Genomic DNA, 22791 nt, shown 5'->3' with positions numbered 1-22791 from the left:
TACTGTCAATTGAAACATAAAAAATTCGTAAATATATTAAAATTCAATTGTATTTTATTAAAAATAAGTATTACAGATTCAAAAAATTTTGATTAGAAAATAATAGCCGCAAGTTTGAATTCAATTTTTTCTTAATTTTAAAGGAAAATTTAAATCTGGGCCTGTTCATATTTAGATTTTTCTTCCAAGACATAACAAATAACCAGAGGTAGACGTTGGCTCGATGCTTTTCGCACAAAGAAATTGTTCACTATTGTCAATTTCTTATAAAAATCATGCTTTTTTGTCACTCTTGCTTAGAACACTAACGTAGAGGTCTAGTTTTATTTGAAGAGCGTTGAGTTGAGCGTTTTTAATAGTACTCTACTAAAAACATTTTGTGACTAGCTTTGAAAAATGTTTAGTAAAAGAAAATCGGCACGCGAACCGATAGTTAAAGTGCACTGTTTTGAAATACGGTGGCTAACTTGAATGCCGCAACTGCAAAGGTATGCATTTTTACTTTACGCTGTTTTATTAGAAAGGCATAAATTTGGAGATTACACCAATCATATGTATATTATGCTAAATCTCAATGCTTTATTATTTCATGTGGATCAATGTGCATATTTTTAGTTGAATAATTTTCATTGAAAAATTAAATATGATGTCCGATAAGTGAGGTATGCTATGAATTTCATTCTAGTTAAAATATTACGGATTTTGCGTACGAAAATATTTATTAATTGATTGATTAAAAAGATCTGATGACGAATGAATTATATAAGCCAAGTATTTTTTAAGATTAATTTCAAATATTTATTATTCCGTGAAATTGCTCGGTGCAATGATTAAAAATCAATTTATGGGTAAGAGTATTAGTATAAATTAATTTTCTCCGATGATTTCTAAAGATTCGATTTCATTCAGAAATTAAAACATTCTTCAAATAAATTACATATTATTTACAAACATTCATACATATGTATATATGTATAGATAGCGAAAAATTTGCTGTTGAAGACGAATATGTACTTATTATGGATCAATTGTTTAAATTTGAAATATTATTATTATTAAAAGTGAAATTTTCAATTTTCAACCAGCAGCATGGAGTCACTGGTTTGAGTCACTGATTGCAGCTGGCCAGATCTTGGTTTGTGACTCCAGGTCGATCATCTTCTATCAAAGTTTGCTCATTTATGTGATTTTCATTGAAACGGTTCCAACAAATTGGCAACCTTTACCCATTTCTCGAAATTTTCGAGTTTTCAGCTTCTCGAATTTCACTGATTTGTATTAAAAAAATGCTGCAAATTTGTCCATAAATGTCTCGTTTTTTCTCGAGTTTTTCAGCATTTGACGATTTATATAAAAAAAGTTTATCAAAAAATATATCCATAGATGTCTGTATGATGCTTTGTTAAAATCATTCTAAAAAATTTATATCGATGTTTGTAATTGGCCAGGAAGGCACATTGGGGTTTACCTGTTAGGCCTTATATGTATATATATGTATGTGAAAATAAAAAGTATATATATGTATGTGAAAATAAAAAATAATGTTAAATTTTACTTGAATGTATATATTTTTTTATTTTTTATATTATACGTGAAGGAAAAAAATAAAGGCATATTCACAATTACATATTTCAGATTTTGAAATCGCATAATTATGCTTTTCATTTACATAGTTTTGAAACTTAGAGGTTAGGTTTTTTATTTTTATCAATTTATATAATTACGTTTTGTAAAAAAGTGAAAAGGGGCACATTCATTACACCAATTAAAACATCCATATTACAGTTTAAAAATAATAATTCAAAAATACAATACGAATTCATATTTATTTTTTAATACATTATTTCATTCCGCCTTGAAACAAAATAAAATGGTTTTAAAATATACGCGTTTATATGTAAATATATATTTAAGGACTTCATTTCAACTTTTTCCAAAGGAGGTGGGCAAAAATTGGCTAGTTTGTGGCTATTTTTTTATTAGTTTCATTGTAAATCTTTTTTTTAAGAAGAAGCTTCGGATGATTTGAAATTTGAATTGAAATGTTCAAAATTATTGCAGTTGCTGTTGACCTAAATTTTTAACAAATAATAATCGATTTGATCAAGATTCATTCAAATGACATACATATTCCTGACCTAACTAAAAAAATGAAATTCTTCCCTCTGAACCAAAATTACGTCCCTGAAAATATTTAAAATTACAACCATTTTGCGGTTAAATGCTTTTTTTATCGAGATTTAGGCAGTTTTGAGCAATATTTGGCCAGTTTTCTGTATGGCAATTATCCTGTGCGACAGAATCCCACGCGAGCAATTTTCGTAGCGGCGGTTATCCTGGTAGCGATTCACATTTGCAATATAATCACCGAACCCTTTTCAGTATATGGTTTTTCATTAGGTTTTTTCAAAATCATTTTTTTTTATTTATTTACGACTAGCTGTATTACCCGACTTCACTCGGTATTTGTTATATAAATATGACTAATCTTATAGTAAACATTTTATTAAATTTATTTGAATAGTTTTATTTTATATAAATTTATTTGAATACTCATTTGCTTTTTTTTTATTAAATTGACTGTCACGAACAAACAAACATAGTAAGTCTCTTGGGGCCCCCACGATTCGGAGGCCCCGAGTGTAAATGTATGATAATCCGCCACTGCCTATTACACTATCAATACAGATCGCGTGATAATGCTAGTGTTAAGTTGGAGCAACCAGAAAAGCAGAAATAAATCGCAGTTTTCTCATATTCCCACACTGCTCTCATACATGAATCTTTTATTTATTTATATATATCTTAGCTATCAAGCTAATTTAAAAAAATACATCTTAATTACTTAACTCTAAAATTTATAATTAACTTATATGTACTGTCCGTCACAGAGGTGTCTCTTCGCACCTCGCAAGAACGCATCTATGGTCTTAGCAGACCTGATGCACTCAGGGAGGGCATTATACATACATGAGCACACTCCTGTGAAAAACCGGTCTCCGTGACGGGCCGGAATGCTAAATTACCGAAAACGCAAATATCGGAAGGCAAAGATCGAAAATCGAAAGATCTTAAGTCGAAAGATCAAAAAAAGGGTGCATGGTAAACGGTACATACTCACTTAATTTGCGCGAGCAGGATACAACAGGAACAAGAGGAACAGGCTTGTGGGCCGGAATGTGAAATTACCGAAAACGCAAATATCGGAAGGCAAAGATTGAAAATCGAAAGATCAAAAAAAAGGGTGCATGGTAAGTGGTACACACTCACGTACATACTCACTTAATTTGCGCGAGCAGGATACAACAGGAATAAGAGGAACAGGCTTTTCCTCCCGTATTCTGCGCGCGCACATTAATACGGGAGGAAAAGCCTGTTCCTCTTGTTCCTGTTGTACCCTGCTCGCGCAAATTAAATGAGTATGTTCGTGAGTATGTACCGTTTACCATGCACCCTTTGATCTTTTGACTTAAGATCTTTCGATTTTCGATCTTTGCCTTCCGATATTTGCGTTTTCGGTAATTTCACATTCCGGCCCGTGAGGTAGACCCGTGAAAAACACCCCCAGCTGTCTTATTTTTTCTTACTCTACTTACAACTAGTTTGTCCTTATTTCTAGTATAAAAAGTATGTTTATCTCTATTCCTTATTATATAATCATCAAAGTACTTTAATAATGGCAATAACTTATGATCTAACTTATAAACAAAAGACAATGTACTAATATTTAGACTAATTCTAATACTCATCCATCCTAATTCGTTTAACATACATACTTCTAATACTCTTAAGTTTACTCACATTCAAAATACCTCTCATAGCTTTATTCTGTATTTTTTGCATTTTTTCTAAATCTTAGCCACTAAAAACATAAAGTAATAAGCACAGTGGCACAATAAACCACATGCGGCAAGACAATTGAATTAAACACTAAAATTTTACTTAAAATATTTCTTAATCTACATAATATACCAACTTTTCTAGCCATTTTTTTTTATATAGTCGGCGTGCATCTTGAAATTTAGTCCCGAGTCTATGTATATTCCTAAGTATTTTATATTTTCAACTTTTTCAATTAAATTATCATCAATTCTAATTTCATTCAATATATTTTTATTTTTACCATTCAACCACATAATTTTTTTTTATTCACAATGTTTTTGTCACAGAGCAAACCCAGCATCAAAACAAAAAAAAATATGCCTATTTCAAAATAAATAAAGCGCATTCCTCTAATTTTAAGGTCCTCTAATTCAAATAAAATCGAATAAGCGTACATGGCGAAGAGCGTGAATATTGTCTATGAGCCATGTGAGCCGTTGACGTTGTCTGTGGTCCCTCTCGCGCACGGCTTCCTTCCGCGCCAACATGTCGTCCGCCCCGGCCGTCAGTATTCCCTCCCTCTGCCCCCGATTTCCCCCCTAAAGCGCGCCCCCCGCTCGATCTAACCTCAAATTGTTGTGTTTCAGCCGACGCCCCAGACGCCCCAGCAGGCGCAGCGCAAGCGCGAGCCCGTACACGCCGTGCAGGTGTTCGGCAAAAAGGTTAGGACCTGAACGCCAAATGGCCACGTGGCTCCCCAACTGGCTCCCAACTCCTCACAACTCCTCACAACTCCTCACCACACCGACCCACCTTCAAACACCACTCGACAGCTATATTTACACGACCCACGCCACTTGCACACATTTCCGATCACCATTTCCACGCCCCGCTCAGACTAGCACGACACTACTAAACATAACCTCACTTTTCCATACTTCAAAATTTCCATACATTGATTGAATCACACCTTTGTTATGTCTTTTCAACACTGTATTTTCCATCATTATTTACAATTTTATCATACTATTGGCATATATTTGATGTATACGTTTGTAATTTTGCAGAAAACTGCAACCGCAGTTGCTTATTGCAAACGCGGTCGTGGAAACCTCAGAGTAAATGGACGTCCCCTAGAAATGGTGGAGCCCAAATTGCTCCAGTACAAACTCCAAGAGCCTCTGCTCCTTTTAGGAAAGGTAATATATCGCTTGATAAACTTTCATATGATACAAGTCATTTCTTATATTCATATTGTGTTTTTTTTTTTATAGGAAAAGTTCTCCGGTGTTGATATCAGAGTGCGTGTGAACGGTGGAGGTCACGTATCACAAGTCTATGCTATCCGACAAGCTATTTCCAAAGCTCTTGTAGCTTACTATCAAAAGTGTAAGTATCATTGCGTTGTTACAGCTTTTTTGTTGGGTAATTGTCTATGATGATACATTTTATCCCGAATATGAGATATTTATGATATGAAACTCTACGTATCTGATGTTACTACATATGTAGCTGTTGTATATTGAAGTTAGTTTTCGGTGTTGACTCTTTGTTTTTATATTTTTAGATGTTGATGAAGCGTCAAAGAATGCAATCAGAGACATCTTCATCCAATATGACAGGACTCTGTTGGTAGCCGATCCTAGAAGATGCGAACCCAAGAAGTTCGGTGGTCCAGGAGCCCGTGCCCGCTATCAAAAATCATACCGTTAATTTATCTGTCTTTATTACAATCGATTCCATTTTTGTATTGGATATTTGTCTTTTATATGTATCGATTCATTTTTTTAAAAATTGTTCTGTATAAAAAACAAATATGATTGTTTTAATGATTTATATACATTTTATTTTAATATAAGAGAACAACATATGATTTTTTTCTATTGAAAAATCTATATTTCCTTGTCCTCGTTTTCCTTATTTTGTAATTGACGCTTTTTATACATTTACATAACTGGTGAAAGAAGTGTAAGTATGCACCGAGGTATTGGCTGTTGCCGACTGAGCTGAAGTAATAGCCAATGTTTGCAGATCTGAGACTACAATACATTGAATTTTTATGTTTAGACCAAGGCTATGGAGTCACTTCATAATTTAGAAGCCAACTCCAATTTTAATGAGATCGACTTTTCTTGCCGATGCATATAATTGTTAGTAATAAAAATAATGATCTTTGAAATTTTAATTCCAACCAGTGGAAGCATATGCTTTCACGGTCACGGGTTCGAATCCCACTACTGGCCAGACCTTGTTTTGATGAAATTCGACTCCAGATCGATCGTTTCTTATCAGAGTTTGTCAATTATTCCGATTTTCATTGAAACGGTTCCTAAAAAATCTCAAATTAACTATCATACTAAAAAGAATTAGAGACAAATGTTAAGTATTCGCGATTTTCATGACAACAATTGTCTTGGGCGATCGCAATGTGACTAATAATCAAATTACCGGTTGTTTGTATGAATTCGCATTGTATAAAATGCTATGTTTATGAAATAAAATAAAATTAAAAACCTAATTTTTTGAATTATTGGTATAGATAAAAAAAGTAAGTGAATTCAAACAAATTCAATAAAAAAAAGTATGAAACGGGAAACAATCTGTTATGGTCATAAAACATCAAAATACGTGCAATTCAACGATTTTATTTATAATGTAATTTAAAGGTCCTTTATTTTTTCCAAAAAAATATGGTCAACGTAGGTATGTGTTAACTTGAGTCTCCAATTTTATTGAAGCAAATCCACTAATGAATTGAAATTTAATTATTTCTTCATAAAAATCATGAATTTAAGAATCGTTTTAAAACTTTTTAAGTTTATAAATTATAAGAAAATTTTTAATTTTAAGCAATCATATTTATTACACATTATTGAAATTTAAATGATATTAATTTTGATATTTTTTACAAGAATAAACTTTTTTAGTAACGCAGATTCGTGCTTTAAAAAATCGTAGACAGCTCATTTCGCAGTTCCAGTATACATTTGGTATAAATATATGCTAAACCAAGAAATTTTTTTCAAAAACATATTTCTAAAAACTTCAATTACTTAAAACGAAGATTAGAGGAACCATGGACGCACATTTATGAAAAAATGAATTCATTTTCTTGAATGCTCTTGTAAAATTCTACACAAGACTGGTTAAAATTATATGCACTAAGTGATTACAAATATTTTAAGGTTTCAACATTCAATTTCGTTTTATCACTGGACTGTATCTTATTCATCAAAGTAAAAATCCGTTGGCTGGTATATTTATTCCTGATAAATGGAAACAACATTTGACTAATTTGACAATATTTTTGTAGGAGACATCATTTTCGCCGAAGAATTTGTATATTTATCCATCTATTAGATAAAAAAAATCTATTACTTTAATTTACCAGTAAACTTAAAACCAGTACCCTTTTTATAAGTTTACTTTTTTTATCTCACGACTTAATCTAAAGGACAAACCAGTGAAATATAGGACTGTCTTCTTAAATAAAGGAAGTATGGTCAGTGTACACATACTGCAATAACATTGATTAATTAAAAAAAATAATATAAAGTAGTCGGAGTCTGTTCATAGCTCAACTTATTTAATTTATATTAATAGTAATAAATCGTCGATTTCTTATTAGCCAATGTCTATACGTTTTTTTCACATTGTAATCAATTAATGGCCAAAGCGCACAAAATGGCAATGTTTCAAGACTATCGGAAGACCATAGGAATCTATACTGAATCATTAGCGAAATGAAACATAGAATAGACTTGTAAAAATATTGGTATTTTGTTAGAGATTCATATTCGATTAGTTTTATTGAAAGGCTAAAATTGAAAATGAAGAAAAAAAAGTCAAAAAAGATGATAGAAAGCATCCCTGGTGGGGATCGAACCCACGACCTTTGGATTAGAAGTCCAACGCGCTATCCTCTGCGCCACAGGGACAGACGAGTGGTGAAGCATAATTTACGTACTTCAATACAAACTTCTGAAGCAAATAAACAAAAATAATAACCTTAGTTTTTCGTAAATTTATAAAATAAATATATTTTATAAATAAGTAAAAACGCAAAAAGAAATTAGAATAAAATGGTTTGGAATATTAACAGATGAATTTATTTACTGACATCTGTTGTAAAAATTAAAAACAATTTATACTTTTTATTTGATTTACAAAAATTTTCATAGATGTCAGCACTTAAGAAAAAAAATATGATTTTTATTAGCATGCGATTATATGTAAAAAGCCATATATAATGTTTAATATTTAATGATTCAACCTTAAAAACTGCAGCTGTTGTCAAAACCAAAATTATTCAATAACAGCCACCATACATTTAATTGGAATAAAACAAAAATGACTGATATATGAACTATTTATTTATAAAAATGTAAAACTGTAGAATATACACGCACATTTTCAGCATTTGGAAAGAAATATTTAATTACAATAAAAGAAGAACCAACTAATGCATATAAGAGCCAATAAATCGTGTACATCAGAGTTGGGAACAAAAAAAATCAAAAATTCTAATCATTCTAAGTACATTTGTATTACAAATTTAAATGCATTATTAAATAACACAATAAAACACGTTTTATTCCCAGAATACAACGGAAGTTCTAGCACATCCTTTTTTTAATTTAAATTATTCACAATTCCAGATACAAAACTGATATGTTAGGTATAATTATAGTAATATACAAAGCATTTAAAATTTAATAATATAAAAAAAACGAAACACTTTGGAACGAGGAAAGGAATGACTTATCATAATTTAGCAAACATTCAAACATACATGAATGCAAATATCGAACGAGACCAAAAATCAGACAGTTGAACAAATCATCATAATGAGTCAAATGACAAGACTATAAAATCTAGCCAAACATTTTATACACAACCGTATTCATTAATTAAACATAAATAATTCTCTCCTATTTTTTTTACATATCATACATATATATAATAAACAATTTCATTCTAGCAGAACAAAATCATATTTGAATCAGCCCTTTTTTTAAAAGTGACACATAAAATATACATATACATAAATCATATACCATTTAACATTTAAATATACATTTATAATATCATCAAAGGGGGGGGACACGATAAAATTGCAAACGGTCACTAAAAACCGAGGCTGACATTTGGTCCGTAGTTTCGATTGATCAGAGATGATCTCGGGGAGTTTGGTCCGGTGACGCGCATCCACTTCGACACTTGCATGCTCGGCTTCGGGCTGCCCATCCACGTCTGGTTCTTCAGCGAGTTGAGGCTGTTTTTGGTCGGCGTCAGGAGCGTTATCGGATTTATCACGCTGCCGTTCTGTCTGGACAGGTTCGGACTCGGGTTTCCCTCCACACTAACCGTATACACTCCTCGCAGCGGTTTCTGGGTGGGCGTGCTGGTTCCACAGTTGGGTATATAGCCTATATTGAACGAGCAAGTGATCGGAGAATCCAAATCTACTGACGTGGGATGCGTCGTCGGCCAACTAAATTAAAAAAAAATCATCATTAACGATACAAACTCTCAATGTAAGTGCGTACAAATTTAAATCATAGCAAAAAAATACCTTTCCCGTTCTTGTTGTGTGTACAAACTAACTGTATGCCTCCACCGGTATACGTAAGGATATTTAGTTACATCTATATCACAATTGCATACGGCATCGTAAACGGCCTTGTCCGTTTTAGTAGGCTTATCACTAGAACAATATAAAAGTGATGTTAAAAGCATCAGAATATTAATTTGGACTAAATAAATATAACAAGTAGAACAAATAACATAAAAAAAAACAATAGCAACGAAGGTTCAAACAATAATAGAAGTAGTCACAAAACATATGTATAATAATAGTTGAATATATGGAGAAAAATTGAAAATGTCTTGCATCAACAGTCAGCCCCAATATATTACATATGTACAAGAACATAATATTGTAACGTGGGAACACGAGAGAGAGAGTAGTCACCGTTTAAGCGCATTCGTGGGTGAACAATAGAGACCCCGGATTAGGCTAACGGCACTCTATATGTGCCCGAACAAAGGATACGCTGGAGTTCTCACAGACCTGGGCGAGTGCGTTCGTAACAATAGAATCGCCAGGGTAGACCTACGTGCCTAGACAATAGACACGCCAACGGATCGGAGACGCTATGCTGGGAAAATTGTCCTTTATAAGGATAGATCAAGTATTCTGGAGCGAGTGGTGATCTCGTGAATCGTTGAATAAATGCTGTGAAGCGACTTTGGCCTTTCATTTGGATCCTGAACCCACCCCTATGCAACAATACGCATGTACAAGAACCAGCCGTGAATACGAAACATCCCCGTGAGGCCCGAATTGAAGAGAGAAGATCAAAATTCACTCATACATCACATCCAATTGTGAAAATAATGATGAGAGCAGGCTACCACGCAAATAGGTTAAAAGAATCTCTGATAAATTATGCTCACTGATCATATTCAGGCACAGCAGCAACGATTGCACTAACAAGTCGGATAGCTCTTGGAATAGGAGCCAACTGATAAAGAACTGTGCGGACAAGAAGTACAAGGAGTAAATGATAATGCCTACCAGGCACATATTATAAAGTCCCAACTGTTCCAGTAACGACGGGCATGACGTACTACCACGTAGAAGCTGGATAACAAAACGAATTAATGAGAAGTTTATCCGAAGTTCAAGGAAATTACACCCAAACATGCCCAAAAGGAAAGGAAAAGGGTAGAGATATGGGTAATACCCATACTCTTTCCTATAAATGAAACGAAGAAATGCTTTTTGAACTTTCTCAATCACTACATAGTTATTTGATTCATGCTGATTCCTCACAATAGCATTATACTATACATAGTTTGAAAAGCAAGCAAGTTGAAGATCGAGAGCGAAAATACAATAATATTATAATTGTATATATGTATATTAACCCAAGGATGAAGACATAGACCGATTGAACGTCTCGTTCGGAGTTGGTCGCATCGTCAGCGTCTTCGTAATCTGACTCTTCGTTGTCGGAGCCGCTCAAGAGCGGCGTGTGAAACACGTCGTCGTCGCTTTTCACCTCATCGTCTGAAGAAAATATGTCCCTGAAGACCTCATCGGAACTGTGCGAGTCCGTTTCGACGTCGTCAAGCTGTTTCTCAATCAATTTCGCTTCTGATATTTTGCAGCCGTTTGAAAAGTTGTGGTTCTTATCGCCTTTCAAGTTAGACAGATCCTTTTCTGACAGAGCGCAGTCGTCTGTTTCATCCTCTGTGATAAAAAAAAATAGCATATACATAAATGTGACCGCTATACATACATATATACAAGGCAATATTATAGCAATGACAGTTATATAATCATGAAAGTCTATTCATACTATACAGCAGCGCACGTTCACACAAATTTCGGCCGAGTGAAAGGCGAAAATATTCATATGCGCATGCGCACTGTCGTCAATACGCGTGCACTCGCTACTATGACGTCACGTCGTGCGTAAATATTTCCACAGTTGCCAGAGAAAGTCGGTTTTGCTTGATACTGTAACGTGCGAACATGAGAGAGAGAGAGTATCCACTGTCTAAGTGCATTCGTGGCTTAACAATAGAGACCCTGGATTAGGCGAACGGGACTCAGTAAGTGCCCGAATAAAGGATACGCCGGAGTTCTCATAGACCTGGGCGAGTGCATGCGTAAACAATAGACCTTTACGTGCCTAGACAATAGACACATTAATAGATCGGGGAAGCTGTGATGTGCAACTTGTCCTTTATAAGGAGGTACACACAGTAGATCAGATTATTCTGGAGTGAGCGGTGGATCCGTGTGGACCTCTTGAATCGTTGAATAAATGCTATGAAGCGACTTTGGTCTTTCATTTAGATCCTGAACCCACCCCTACGCAACAATACGTCACGGTGACATGTACTGCTGTATAATATGAATAGATTTTGTCGACTGCTGCTGTTAAGTCAACGTCACATACCCATTACGGAACATATGAATGTGTCCATATAGAATGTACCAAAGAATACGTGCAGTTGCTGGTCTGTGCTGTGCCAGTATGTACTTTGAAAGTATTTGCAAGATAAATAGGACTCATTTCATCAGTTGATTGTTTAGTTGCCATATCAATCGGCAATCAGCTTATGAAATAAGTCCAATCTACTATATGACTGTCATCTACATATAATTGGGCCTGATTTATTACAGAAAAAAATACAGGACGGTACGAAAAGAGGAACGAACGGGTGTGAAGATAGAATAAGATGTCGGATAAAGAGGACCCAGTGGAATGGTTTGGAACACATACACCAAAAAAGCTGACCCACCTTCGAAGAGCAGCCGTTTAGATACGCTTTCAACTGTCGACTTGGGACTGGAAGACAACACATCCTCCTTGTTCTTAATATGATTGCGTTTCAACGAAGCGTTCTTACGCGAGTTGCGTATGAACTGTTCCGTTTGCCACGAGCAGTTGCATTTGTGCAAGTTCGACCAGATATCTACGCACTCCTCCTCGGTCTTGAGCGTCTTCAGCGACTGGTCGATATTCTTAGCGGTGATACACCTCAATATATTGTTAGCCAAGCATTTGATCTGAGCGCCGACGTCTCTATTCTTCTTGCGCGTCTTGTCGTACTTCTTAGAGTGCTGCCGGTAAGGTAGATTGCCGTCTTCTTCGTCCGAGGAGTACGCGTCGCCATTTTTCACATTCGTCAGGGAAATTTCGACGAGCTCTTTGACCAATATCTCGGTGTCGTCATTGAACTGATTGTCAAGCGTCAGCTTTTGGGCCACGAGTTGAGCGACCCTCGAATGCAGCAGTTGAAAGTCGACAGTTTGAAACCTCGGATCGTCCAAGTAGCTGCTGACGGTCTGCTGCAGGTGTTTTATCTCGCACTTGAGACACTCGGCGATGAATTCGTTTTCGGCGGTAAGAGCGTGGGTGAATCCTAAGCCGAGCCGTTTCGCGAACACCTGACACGACTTTTCGACGCACAGATGAGGATTCAATCCGGGATTTAAGAAAGTGTTGACGTCTTCCTCGACTGCCGGCTTGTTGTATTTGGAATCGGAATACTTTCGGAACCGGTTGTAGTTCGGCGAGTTTTTTTGACTAGCCTCGTTCATCGTCAGGGTTTTGAGAGCCGCGCACAGATCACTCATCGGACTCATGGGAGTCAACGGACCTTTGGTCGGACTTTTGTCTGCTGCATCACCTGTGGGGAGTAGTTCTTTAAATTTTTCTACGGGAGTCTTCGGAGTCATTTGCAAGCTTTCGGCGAACGATTCGTTTGACGAGCTATTCCATTGAGATGTGAACTTGTTCTTTAAGTAATCTTCCAAGAGGCTGAGTCCTTCTATTGACGTGAGATCTGTGAACGTGTCGAGGAATGGCCAGTATTCTTTCCAGCCTATTTTCATCTGTTGAGCGAGGTTTCTGTAAAAAAATCAATCATAAACATATTAGTATTTTTAAAATTTATTTTCACTAAACATAATTGGGCAGCAGCATAGCATGGTGGTTGCGTTAATGTTAACCACCGAGAGGTTGACGGGTTCGATCCCGCGGATGACCTCGATTGAAAAATTGTTTCCGAGTATTTCAGTAGTGCTACTGGTCAGGCTTGGATATTTGTGACTCAAATTCGATCGTTTCCTACAGTTTTCATTACAATTTAGCTGATTTTATTGTTGAAATGGTTCCTCATAAAATATGCAAAAAAGCCATCCTACCAACTATGTCACTACTATTTAAATATGATTCACTAAAATTTTAAAATCAAAACATGTGCAAGTTTAACACCATAGTTGCGCCTTCCTGGCCAATTATAAATAATTTATAGAGTAATTTTTACAGAGCATTCATAGAAACATCTATGGATAAATTTGTATTTTTGCGGTATTTTATAAATGAAAAATGAAAAGCACGAAATTTGCGAGAAATAAGTCAAGGTTGGCAATTTGTTGGAACCTTTTCAATGATAAATCAGATTAATTAGCAAACTCTGAAAGGAAACGATAGACCTGGCGTCACATATCAAAGGTCTGGCCAGCAGCACCAGTCCGGGATTGAACCCGTGACCACTCGGTTTAAAAGCATTACATGCTAACCACTAATCAATGCTGCGGGTTAATCTAATGGTAAGAACACATTCAAAAGTGGGGCATGGAACGCGAAGGTAGACTCTAGCTATGAGAGGCGTTTACGATTTTTTGCATGTGCAAAACACTGCTTATCTCTCAGTGTCTATCTTTTTATAATCTGTCTTTTGCGATATTAGTGTGGAAATCATTATTGAAACTTAGAAGAATGCATGTATGAATGATTAGGTTGGCGTCAGAGAAATTTAATAATAATAGAAGTGGCTTTAGAGTCTTAGGCGTCATAGTTTTGTAAAAATGCGGTATGGCTGTCGCCATACTTGATTAATTTCCGCCAAAGTCGTGTGTAGTGTTTGATGTTTGTCTAGTAAACATTTAGTAAATCGTTAAAAGTTGCACAATGCAAACCAAAGACGACTGTGGCAGAAACTAATTAAGTATGGCGATAGCCATGCTGAAATCTTACAACACTATAACGCCTAAAGCCACATATATTATTATTACATTTACCTGGTTAGCATGTATGATTAAAATGATTGATGAGGTTGGTAAATAAATGACGATTAAAACCACTGAACGAGTATTATTTTCTGTTGCCTGACAACCAGATCCTAGATTATTATAAACATTTGCTCACCTTCCGACTGTTTCTAATCCTTTCTTTACATCTTGAAGCCTAAACCTGGCTTCGGCTAAATGCGTCTTATTGACTAACGACCGTGGTGGCGTTTTCCATTTCTTTCTAAAAGTGTGAGCTTCGGCCATGTTCATGGGACCGGCGAATGCTCTAATTTCCATTCTAGGACTGATCACATCAGGATTTAAAGGCTAGAACATAAAAAGCGAACAGACCATACAACAAAAATAACACAAAACAGACAATACATCGGACTATCACAATAATAAATAAAAATATTTACAAGTGGACTACCGGGAGAAAACGGTTCTCCGATGACGGGTTGCTTCGAATCGTCTTCGCTGTGCAAAACCGGAACGTAGAAACTTTCCTGCAGCATTGCAGCGATCTCGCTGACGACTTTCGAGTCGTTTTTTGATCGTTGACAAATTATCTACAATGATGTTCGAATTTCAGTCGATGATAAAACGCATTGGTAAAGCACATTATATACATATTAGAAGAATCAATACGTCTTTCGGTTGTTCGCCAAACTTGTTCGTTCTATACTTGTTACATTGCGGATACGAAACCAGCAGATCTGCAACGTCCTTAGCACCAAATTTCACGGCGAAATGCAGCGGCGTCTCGTTCATGGCCTTATCGGGCGTGTTTAAATATAAATCGAGTAATATAGCAGCACGTTCCTGAAAAAAAGATAAATAATTAATAACATTCTTTGTATGTTCTTCCTTTGCATAGTTACAACCTGTTATTTGTTTATAATATTGTAACGTGGGAACATAAGAGGGAGTATCCATTGTCCAAGTGCATTCGTAGATGAACAATAGAGACCCCAGATTAGGCTAGCGGGACTCAGTAAGTGCCCGAACAAAGGATACGCTGGAGTTCTCATAGACCTGGGCGAGTGCGTGCGTAAACAATAGACTAGCCACACTTTACCTGCCTAGACAATAGATACATATATAAATGGATTGGGGAAGCTGTGGTCCTTTACAAGGGAGTACACACGGTAGATCAGATTATTCTGGAGTATGGGTGGGTTCAGGATCCAAATGAAAGGCCAGAATCGATTCATAGCATTTATTCAACGATTCAGGACAATCGCTCACTCCAAAATATCTAATCTACTCTTTTTAAAGGACAAGTTGACATTATCGGAACGGTTCTGCGACAAATCATTCACGGACTTGACACTCAACGGCGTTACTGGCTCCGTAACGCCGGTGATTTGCCGCATGAGTGATTTATCTGAGAGTGTAATGGCCGTGAGCCAGTTGTCGCGTGAGTGAAATTTCGTGTTCGTAACGCCGTTGAGTGTAAGGTCCGTGAGTGATTTGTCGTGACACCGTCTGGACACGTATGGTCTACTCTTGCGTATCTATCGTTTACGCACAAACTCAACCAAATCTATGAGAACTCTAGCGTGTTAATTGTCTAAGCACTCACTGCTCAAATTAGCCTAATCCGGAGTGTCTATTGTCTACGCATGAACTCCATTAGGTAAAATAAATACTCGAATTTTACAAATAGAGATCATTTCGTCACCACCGGACTAGTGGACATCGTCAATGTATATAATATGTATTGTGTCAGTCTCTGTGACGAGCCAGAATGTTAAATTACAGAAAACACAAATATCGGAAGGCAAAGATCGAAAATCGAAAGATCTTAAGTCGAAAGATCAAAAAAAAAAGGGTGCATGGTAAACGGTACATACTCACTTAATTTGCGCGAGCAGGGTACAACAAGAACAAGAGGAACAGGCGTATTCTGCGCGCGCACATTAATACGGGAGGAAAAGCCTGTTCCTCTTGTTCCTGTTGTACCCTGCTCGCGCAAATTAAATGAGTATGTACCGTTTACCATGCACCCTTTTTTTTTTTGATCTTTCGACTTAAGATCTTTCGATTTTCGATCTTTGCCTTCCAATATTTGTGTTTTCTGTAATTTAACATTCTGGCTCGTCACGTGTACCCGTATTGTGTGTTTTGTTTCTTATCAAAAGTCGACAATTATGACAAAAAGTGTGGGTGGATGGGAAAAAAAAACTTGCCCCGGGCGTCAGTTAGGGCGCAGACACACAGAATGGTACACGGCACGTGTTTTTTTTTATAGATATTTTCGCACATGAAAAAACAACGCTAGCACGCCTGATCTATACCAGACCAAAACTAATCCCTGTAGAGTTTTTTGTGATATATTTTCCTTGTATTAACAGTGATCCATATTTGAAGAAATGCTGGAGAAACTTGTCGAAATAATGAGATCGCACGAATTAATAATGACATAAGATACGCCCACTTGCATCTGGAGACTACCTAAGCATGCCATGCTGTGCGATTCTGTGTCTGGTGCCTTTACATTTTTCCACGCCACTAATACTGTCCATGTAAATGTCGATAATAAAAAAAAGTAAATGAAAGCATCCTCACCTTACAACTATCATAATTATCATCACCATACAACAACTGAATAAATTGAGGATCGCTTATCGTAGACAAAAGGTAATCACATATTTGAACATTTTGAGCTTTTACCGCGACATGTAAAGCATTGTAGCGGGAGCCCTCCTAGAAAAATAATTCAGTCAAATATGTATCAAATTAAATTGTATTACATGTTTATACATTTTATATATTTATGTATATACTTGTAAAATCGAAGGCGTGTCACCGCTGCTGACTAAATAACGCGGATTATCCCACACAGTCTTTTTAACCGTTTCAATATCGCCGGCTTCTATTAACCTCCTGAACGCCACCATGTCTTGAGGTTTTGGTCCTTTGAATTGACTGGGCTTTTCACCAGTGACAAAGTTCGGATTCGACTGTCCAGCTGAAAATGCATTGAACCAATTATAGTCAACTTCATCTACTCAATGTATAATATATTGGCAGTTCGAGGTATTCGGATATAATATATGCACATTTTATGTATGTAGTAGGTGGTTACACGACAATTGGTGCAAGTCCAAAAGGTTCAACGACAAAATGTACCCGAAAATTAGTGCACTGACAAAATGTACCCGCGACAAAGTGTTCAAAAATCCTATATTTTCCTATTTTAAATAAGTAAATATTGGATACGGTTGAGAACACCTGTCGTTTATACTAATTTAATAACGCCCGCGATGTATACGATAAAAAGTAAATTATTCATTTGAAATAAAGAAAATTTTGGAGACGGTTGAGAAGCCCTGACATATAAACTAATTCAATGACATCTTAAAATGATATTCAATGATATTCGCTTAAAATGTAATTGTTCAATTTAAATAAGAATATGTTGCTGCGGTTGAGAACACCTGTAATTTATACTAATTTAATAACATCCGCGATCTATACGATAAAAAGTACCATATACATTAATAAATATAATACAATAAAAAGTTACTTTTTCCATTAAAATAGAAAAATTTAGGATTTTTGAACATTTTGTCGCTTGAACATTATTTCCATGGACATTTTGTCGCGTGAACATTTTGTTGTGGGTACATTTTGTCGTTGAACCTTTTGGACTTGCACCAATTGTCGCGTCCCCGTAGTAGGTATATGTATAGGCAAATATTGCAATTTGAAATGCCAATAAGGCCTAGATAAGTAAACATGGTAAACTTAATTGCTTCATAGAAGTGAACTAGCAATATTATTCACTAGAACAATACGGATAATCACTCGCTAGATACAATGCATGTATAAGATTGGTCAAATATAGCTTTACTGTTGTTCTAGATAATGTAATTTTATAATTTTGTTCGGTCAAACTCCATTAACAACATTACACGGTGTTTGTATTTGATAAAAACCTTACACTGAATGTTACAGCATACATGTATTTTACTTACGTCCAATATCTGACCCTAACAATCCGTCAGAATTATGACTAATATCCCGATCCATAGTCGGTTCGATTCCTTGCAATGCAAAGGCTACGGCATCGTGGTGATTTTTGAAGGCTTTGAAACGAGCTTTTTTATATTTCTTCACTATTTTTAAGGCGTCGAGTTTATCTTTATATACGGGTAGGATTTCTAAAAAACAAATAAACACACATGAGCAAACATATTTTGTATACGATGTATCCAATTTAAGTTGTAATGATGAACCTTCGTCGGGACCGATTTTAGATTCGCACGGAATATAAACACCGTAGTAGGTCTGAAACAAGTCTGCTTCTTTGGGAGATTCAATTTTCTGTGTGGTAGGTTCGAGTTTGGTGCCCAAAGGGCTCAGTCGCAATAAACGTGAAAACACGCTCATCTTCTCCGGAGAGTTCAGTATGATGAGCTCATTCGGAACTTCGCCGTCGGCCAACGCCATGATGATGGTAGTTCGTCTTCAGTTCACACTGTCAGATTCTGAAAAATGTTATAAACATGTTTATTAAAATTATGGCTATTCATTTTTACTTCACTCGTGTGTTGATAAATGATTTTTGTAGCAAATATACCCAAGATAATATTGCTAGTTAAATATATGTAATTATTATTTAATCTTTAATTTATACCAGGAAGACCCAAAAGGTAACCCCAATGCGCCTTCCTGGTCAGAAACATTGTACATTTGATACAAATATTATTATTAGTATTATACAAAGTACATAAATACATATCAATTAATATTCACAGAGACATCTACGGTCAAATTTGTAAATTTGCAACATTTTAAACAATTTTGCGAGAAAATGGGTAAGGTTCCCAATTTGTTACAACCATTTCAATAAAATCAGATAAATTGGCAGATTCTGATAGGAAACGATCGACCTGGAGTCACAAATCCAAGTTCTGGCCAGCAGAAACCAGTGGGATTTGAACCCGTGACCACTTTGTACAAAGCATTATATGCTAACTACTAGTCTATTCTGCTGGTAATCGACTACATACATAGTCTCTTAGCCATAAATTTAAATTTATTCTGTAATAACTCTTTGTAATACGTCACTTCGGTTTGTTAACTGTTTGCCCGCGGCCGTCTTCTATGGAAGCTTTGAGCGACAAGTCTGTAGCGCGGCTGTCTTCCATAGAATTTCTGAACTTTGCACAAGATTTTGAGCCTTATATGCGCCTATTTCAACTGTTTTAAGGTTCAAAATTGGTTGAATATATTACTGAGAGTTGAATGCCATCTATTCAATTTGCTTAAAATGAATATATACCAGTCAAAATTAGTTTTTTGTGGAACTATACTGAAACCTCGTTTATGTGACGTCACGTCTGTTGAACAATGGCGACGATACGTCTCAATTGTATGACGAATGATTATTTGACAATTAAGCCAAAACTACGAAATATATTATGTATTTTATTGTTTAAAATAATACTTAATGTGTTGATTAACATATCTGGTTACTTGAGTAAATATTAAAACCTGTATTTAAGGTCGAAAACTCGATTGCAAAATTCGCGAAAAAGGTGCCGCGTACAGGGCTTGTTCGCTATATTTATTTATGAACCTGAAAATTTTCATATATTGTATAGGAAAAAGAATCGTTTGAAGTTTTTAAAATCGGAGTCAGAGTTGTATTATTGAAAAGTGTCAGAGTCATGTTTTTTTTAACAACATCAAAGTCTCTTATGTATAAGGCATCATGTTTTGATATCAAGGCAATACTTAAACATAACAATAATACCATATAGTTAAAACAAAACGCGATCGCAATTTTTTCAACTTGGCAACACCGAAAAAAAAAATCATAATTTTATCAAAATTAACGGTATAAATAAACACCGTGTTATTTGGAACGCATTGACGTGTGAGGCGTGACGGTCGTTTGGCCTAAATAAGCGCGGATGTCGGCCAAGCGTCCGTTGACGTTTCATCAAAACAACAAAACGTCACCGAACTAAGCTGACAAAACCGTCGTGTTTCGAATACAAAATTTGACAGCGGTGCGTAGTGGGGTTCGAAAGCAATGTGACGTTCGAAACGGCCGTTTGTCGAGCCGTTGTTTTGCGTCGGAAGGGGCGCAGTTGGCTTCGGCGGGGGCGAAAGGGCGGAGTCTCACCCGAGGGCAGATGCAGCGGAAGGTGGGGTGGCGGTGCGAGCGGCTGACAGGCGAGCGAGTGGACAGGCTGACCCAATTCGGGGCCGAAACAGCCAAAATAGCTGCAGCCGCGCATCCGCCACTCCGCTCTCGCTCTGGCCGCATCCCTCCCTCTCGGTCTCGCTGACGTCGCGCACGCCCACACACCCCAATACACGGCCATTCACCGGTTTCAGTGTCTCTGCTGCCCATTTTCAGATTTTACCTTACCTACGCCCACTGCTTTTAGGGTGTGATTCATATACCGCAGGCTTCGTTTGCATACGTTTTTTTTTATATTGTTCACGGTTCGGTGATTACTGGTCACAAAGTCACTAAAATCTCTATAACGGAACATCTGGCAGCCGAAAAGTCCATCATACTAACGAGAACTTGAGTGCCAAATATCGTGTATTCGCGATTTTCATAGCAAAAATTTTCTTTGTGACCACCGCAATGTGACGAATAGTACAATTACTATTGTTCACAATCAGGGCTGTCGAGTAGTTTTGAAAACAAATCCTATTAGGTTAGTTTTCGAATAGGGTAAACGGATTATTTATCTATCTATATATATGCCACAATGGTCTGTTTAGAATAAATAAATAAATATAAAATTGAATGTCTGTGTGTGTGTGTGTCTCGAATAGGCTCCTAAACCACTGAACCGGTTACGATGGAACTTTCAGGATTTATTGTATGCATGTCCGGGAAGAATACTGTGAAAAAAAACAGGAACGGAAACGGGAAAAACGGGAATGAGTGTCATTGCGACGCAATAATTTCAAATGTGTTCGCTACCTGCGTTTTTCCGACAAATGGGAACGGGAACGAGAACGGGAACGGGAACAGGAATTGCATGCGTTATTATGGCATTGCAACGCATGCCGGGGTTCAGCTAGTCTATATATATAAAATTGAATGTCTGTGTGTATGTGTGTGTGTCTCGAATAGACTCCTAAACAACTGAACCGGTTACGATGGAACTTTCAGGATTTATTGTATGCATGTCCGGGAAGATTACTGTGAAAAAAAATCGCCGAAAAATGGGAACGGAAACGGTAAAAACGGGAATGAGTGTCATTGCGACGCTATAATTTCAAATGTTTTCGCGTCGCGACCAATGTGTTCGCTGCTTGCATTTTTCCGACAAATGGAAACGGGAACGGGAATCGCATGCGTTATTGTGGCGTTGCAGCGCATGCCGGGTTCGGCTAGTTTATTTATATAATTTTAGCTATCTAGTTAATTTAAAAAATACGTTCTTAGTTACTTAACTCTAAAATTTTGTGTATAAATTTATATGCACTGTCCCTCACAGAGGTGTCTCCTTGCACCTTGGAAGAATGCATCCATGGTCTTAGAAGACTTGACGCACTCAGGGAGGGTATACTACATGAGCACACCCTGTGAAAGACACCACCAGCTGTCTGCGCAAATTGTGATCGTTGCTGCAAAAATTACGAATACGGAATATCTGACTTTCGAATTCTCGTTAGTACAATATTTCACGAGTTTTTAGGTGCCAGATGTTTCGTGATCGAGATTTTAGCGACGTGCGCGAGATCGCTTTTTGTGAAATAATCACCGAACCTTCGAATATAAAGTGAGCTGATGTCAATTCTTAACTACATACGTATTAATTAAACTTTTTTCTTTCAAAGTAATAAAATTTACGCATTTGTTAAAGGCATCTCCTCGATTTGACCTAAACATTAGAAAAAGACAAAACGCTCAAAAGCTTATTTATATTTTTATTAAATTTATCACCGAGAGATTAGAAAAAAAGATTGCAATCGTTGGCTTAGATTCAATACGCTATTTCCAATTGATGGTAAATTAATATATTGCTAGTGTATTTTGCGCCTGGAGAAGAACTATCCAATTGGCGCACCCCTGCCTTCCCCCTATTTTCTGTATACTCCACAAGTTCCACAGGGACGTCATTTCAGCTTTTTCCAAGGGCAAAAATTGATCAGTTTTTTGTTAGAAGCTTCTGATCGAATGCGTAAATAAAAATTAAATCGAATGTTTAAATTTTTTACAGTTACTGCTGGCCTTTTAGTAAAAATATCCTAAGATTCATAGTTTTGTAATGCAATGAAATGCTTGTTGCCGGTCTGGCCAAATCTACGGAGGTGGGGGGGGGGGGACAAATTCCCCCCCCCCCCTCTATACCCTAAATGACGTCCCTAAATTTTCAAATGGTAAT

The 22791-nt window shown here is 36.4% G+C and overlaps 2 protein-coding genes and 1 non-coding gene across 3 annotated transcripts; 1 reads left to right on the top strand and 2 right to left on the bottom strand.

The window, feature by feature from the left end:
• The first annotated feature begins 4295 nt into the window (after positions 1 to 4295).
• On the top strand, positions 4296 to 6338 carry RpS16 (ribosomal protein S16). Its single transcript, XM_077443271.1, has 5 exons — positions 4296 to 4386; positions 4470 to 4544; positions 4890 to 5021; positions 5097 to 5211; positions 5390 to 6338. Exons 1-5 carry the CDS (start codon positions 4369 to 4371, stop codon positions 5533 to 5535), a joined length of 486 nt encoding a protein of 161 aa, XP_077299397.1. The 5' UTR covers positions 4296 to 4368; the 3' UTR covers positions 5536 to 6338.
• Positions 6339 to 7687: 1349 nt separating this feature from the next.
• On the bottom strand, positions 7688 to 7760 carry TRNAR-UCU (transfer RNA arginine (anticodon UCU)). The gene has a single exon. It is a non-coding gene; the product is annotated as a tRNA-Arg (tRNA).
• Positions 7761 to 8172: 412 nt separating this feature from the next.
• On the bottom strand, positions 8173 to 20755 carry Ankle2 (ankyrin repeat and LEM domain-containing protein 2). Its single transcript, XM_077443451.1, has 12 exons — positions 20562 to 20755; positions 18664 to 18915; positions 18403 to 18588; positions 17209 to 17393; positions 16991 to 17128; positions 15068 to 15241; positions 14839 to 14988; positions 14556 to 14746; positions 12142 to 13253; positions 10756 to 11080; positions 9398 to 9529; positions 8173 to 9316 (listed from the first exon to the last, which is right to left on the bottom strand). Exons 2-12 carry the CDS (start codon positions 18875 to 18877, stop codon positions 8950 to 8952), a joined length of 3174 nt encoding a protein of 1057 aa, XP_077299577.1. The 5' UTR covers positions 18878 to 18915; positions 20562 to 20755; the 3' UTR covers positions 8173 to 8949.
• Between the last annotated feature and the right edge of the window lie 2036 nt (positions 20756 to 22791).

Source organism: Arctopsyche grandis, chromosome 12 (genome assembly GCF_051622035.1).
Source record: "Arctopsyche grandis isolate Sample6627 chromosome 12, ASM5162203v2, whole genome shotgun sequence".
Classification (NCBI taxonomy): domain Eukaryota; kingdom Metazoa; phylum Arthropoda; class Insecta; order Trichoptera; family Hydropsychidae; genus Arctopsyche; species Arctopsyche grandis.
This window is presented reverse-complemented; position numbering and strand designations above follow the sequence as displayed.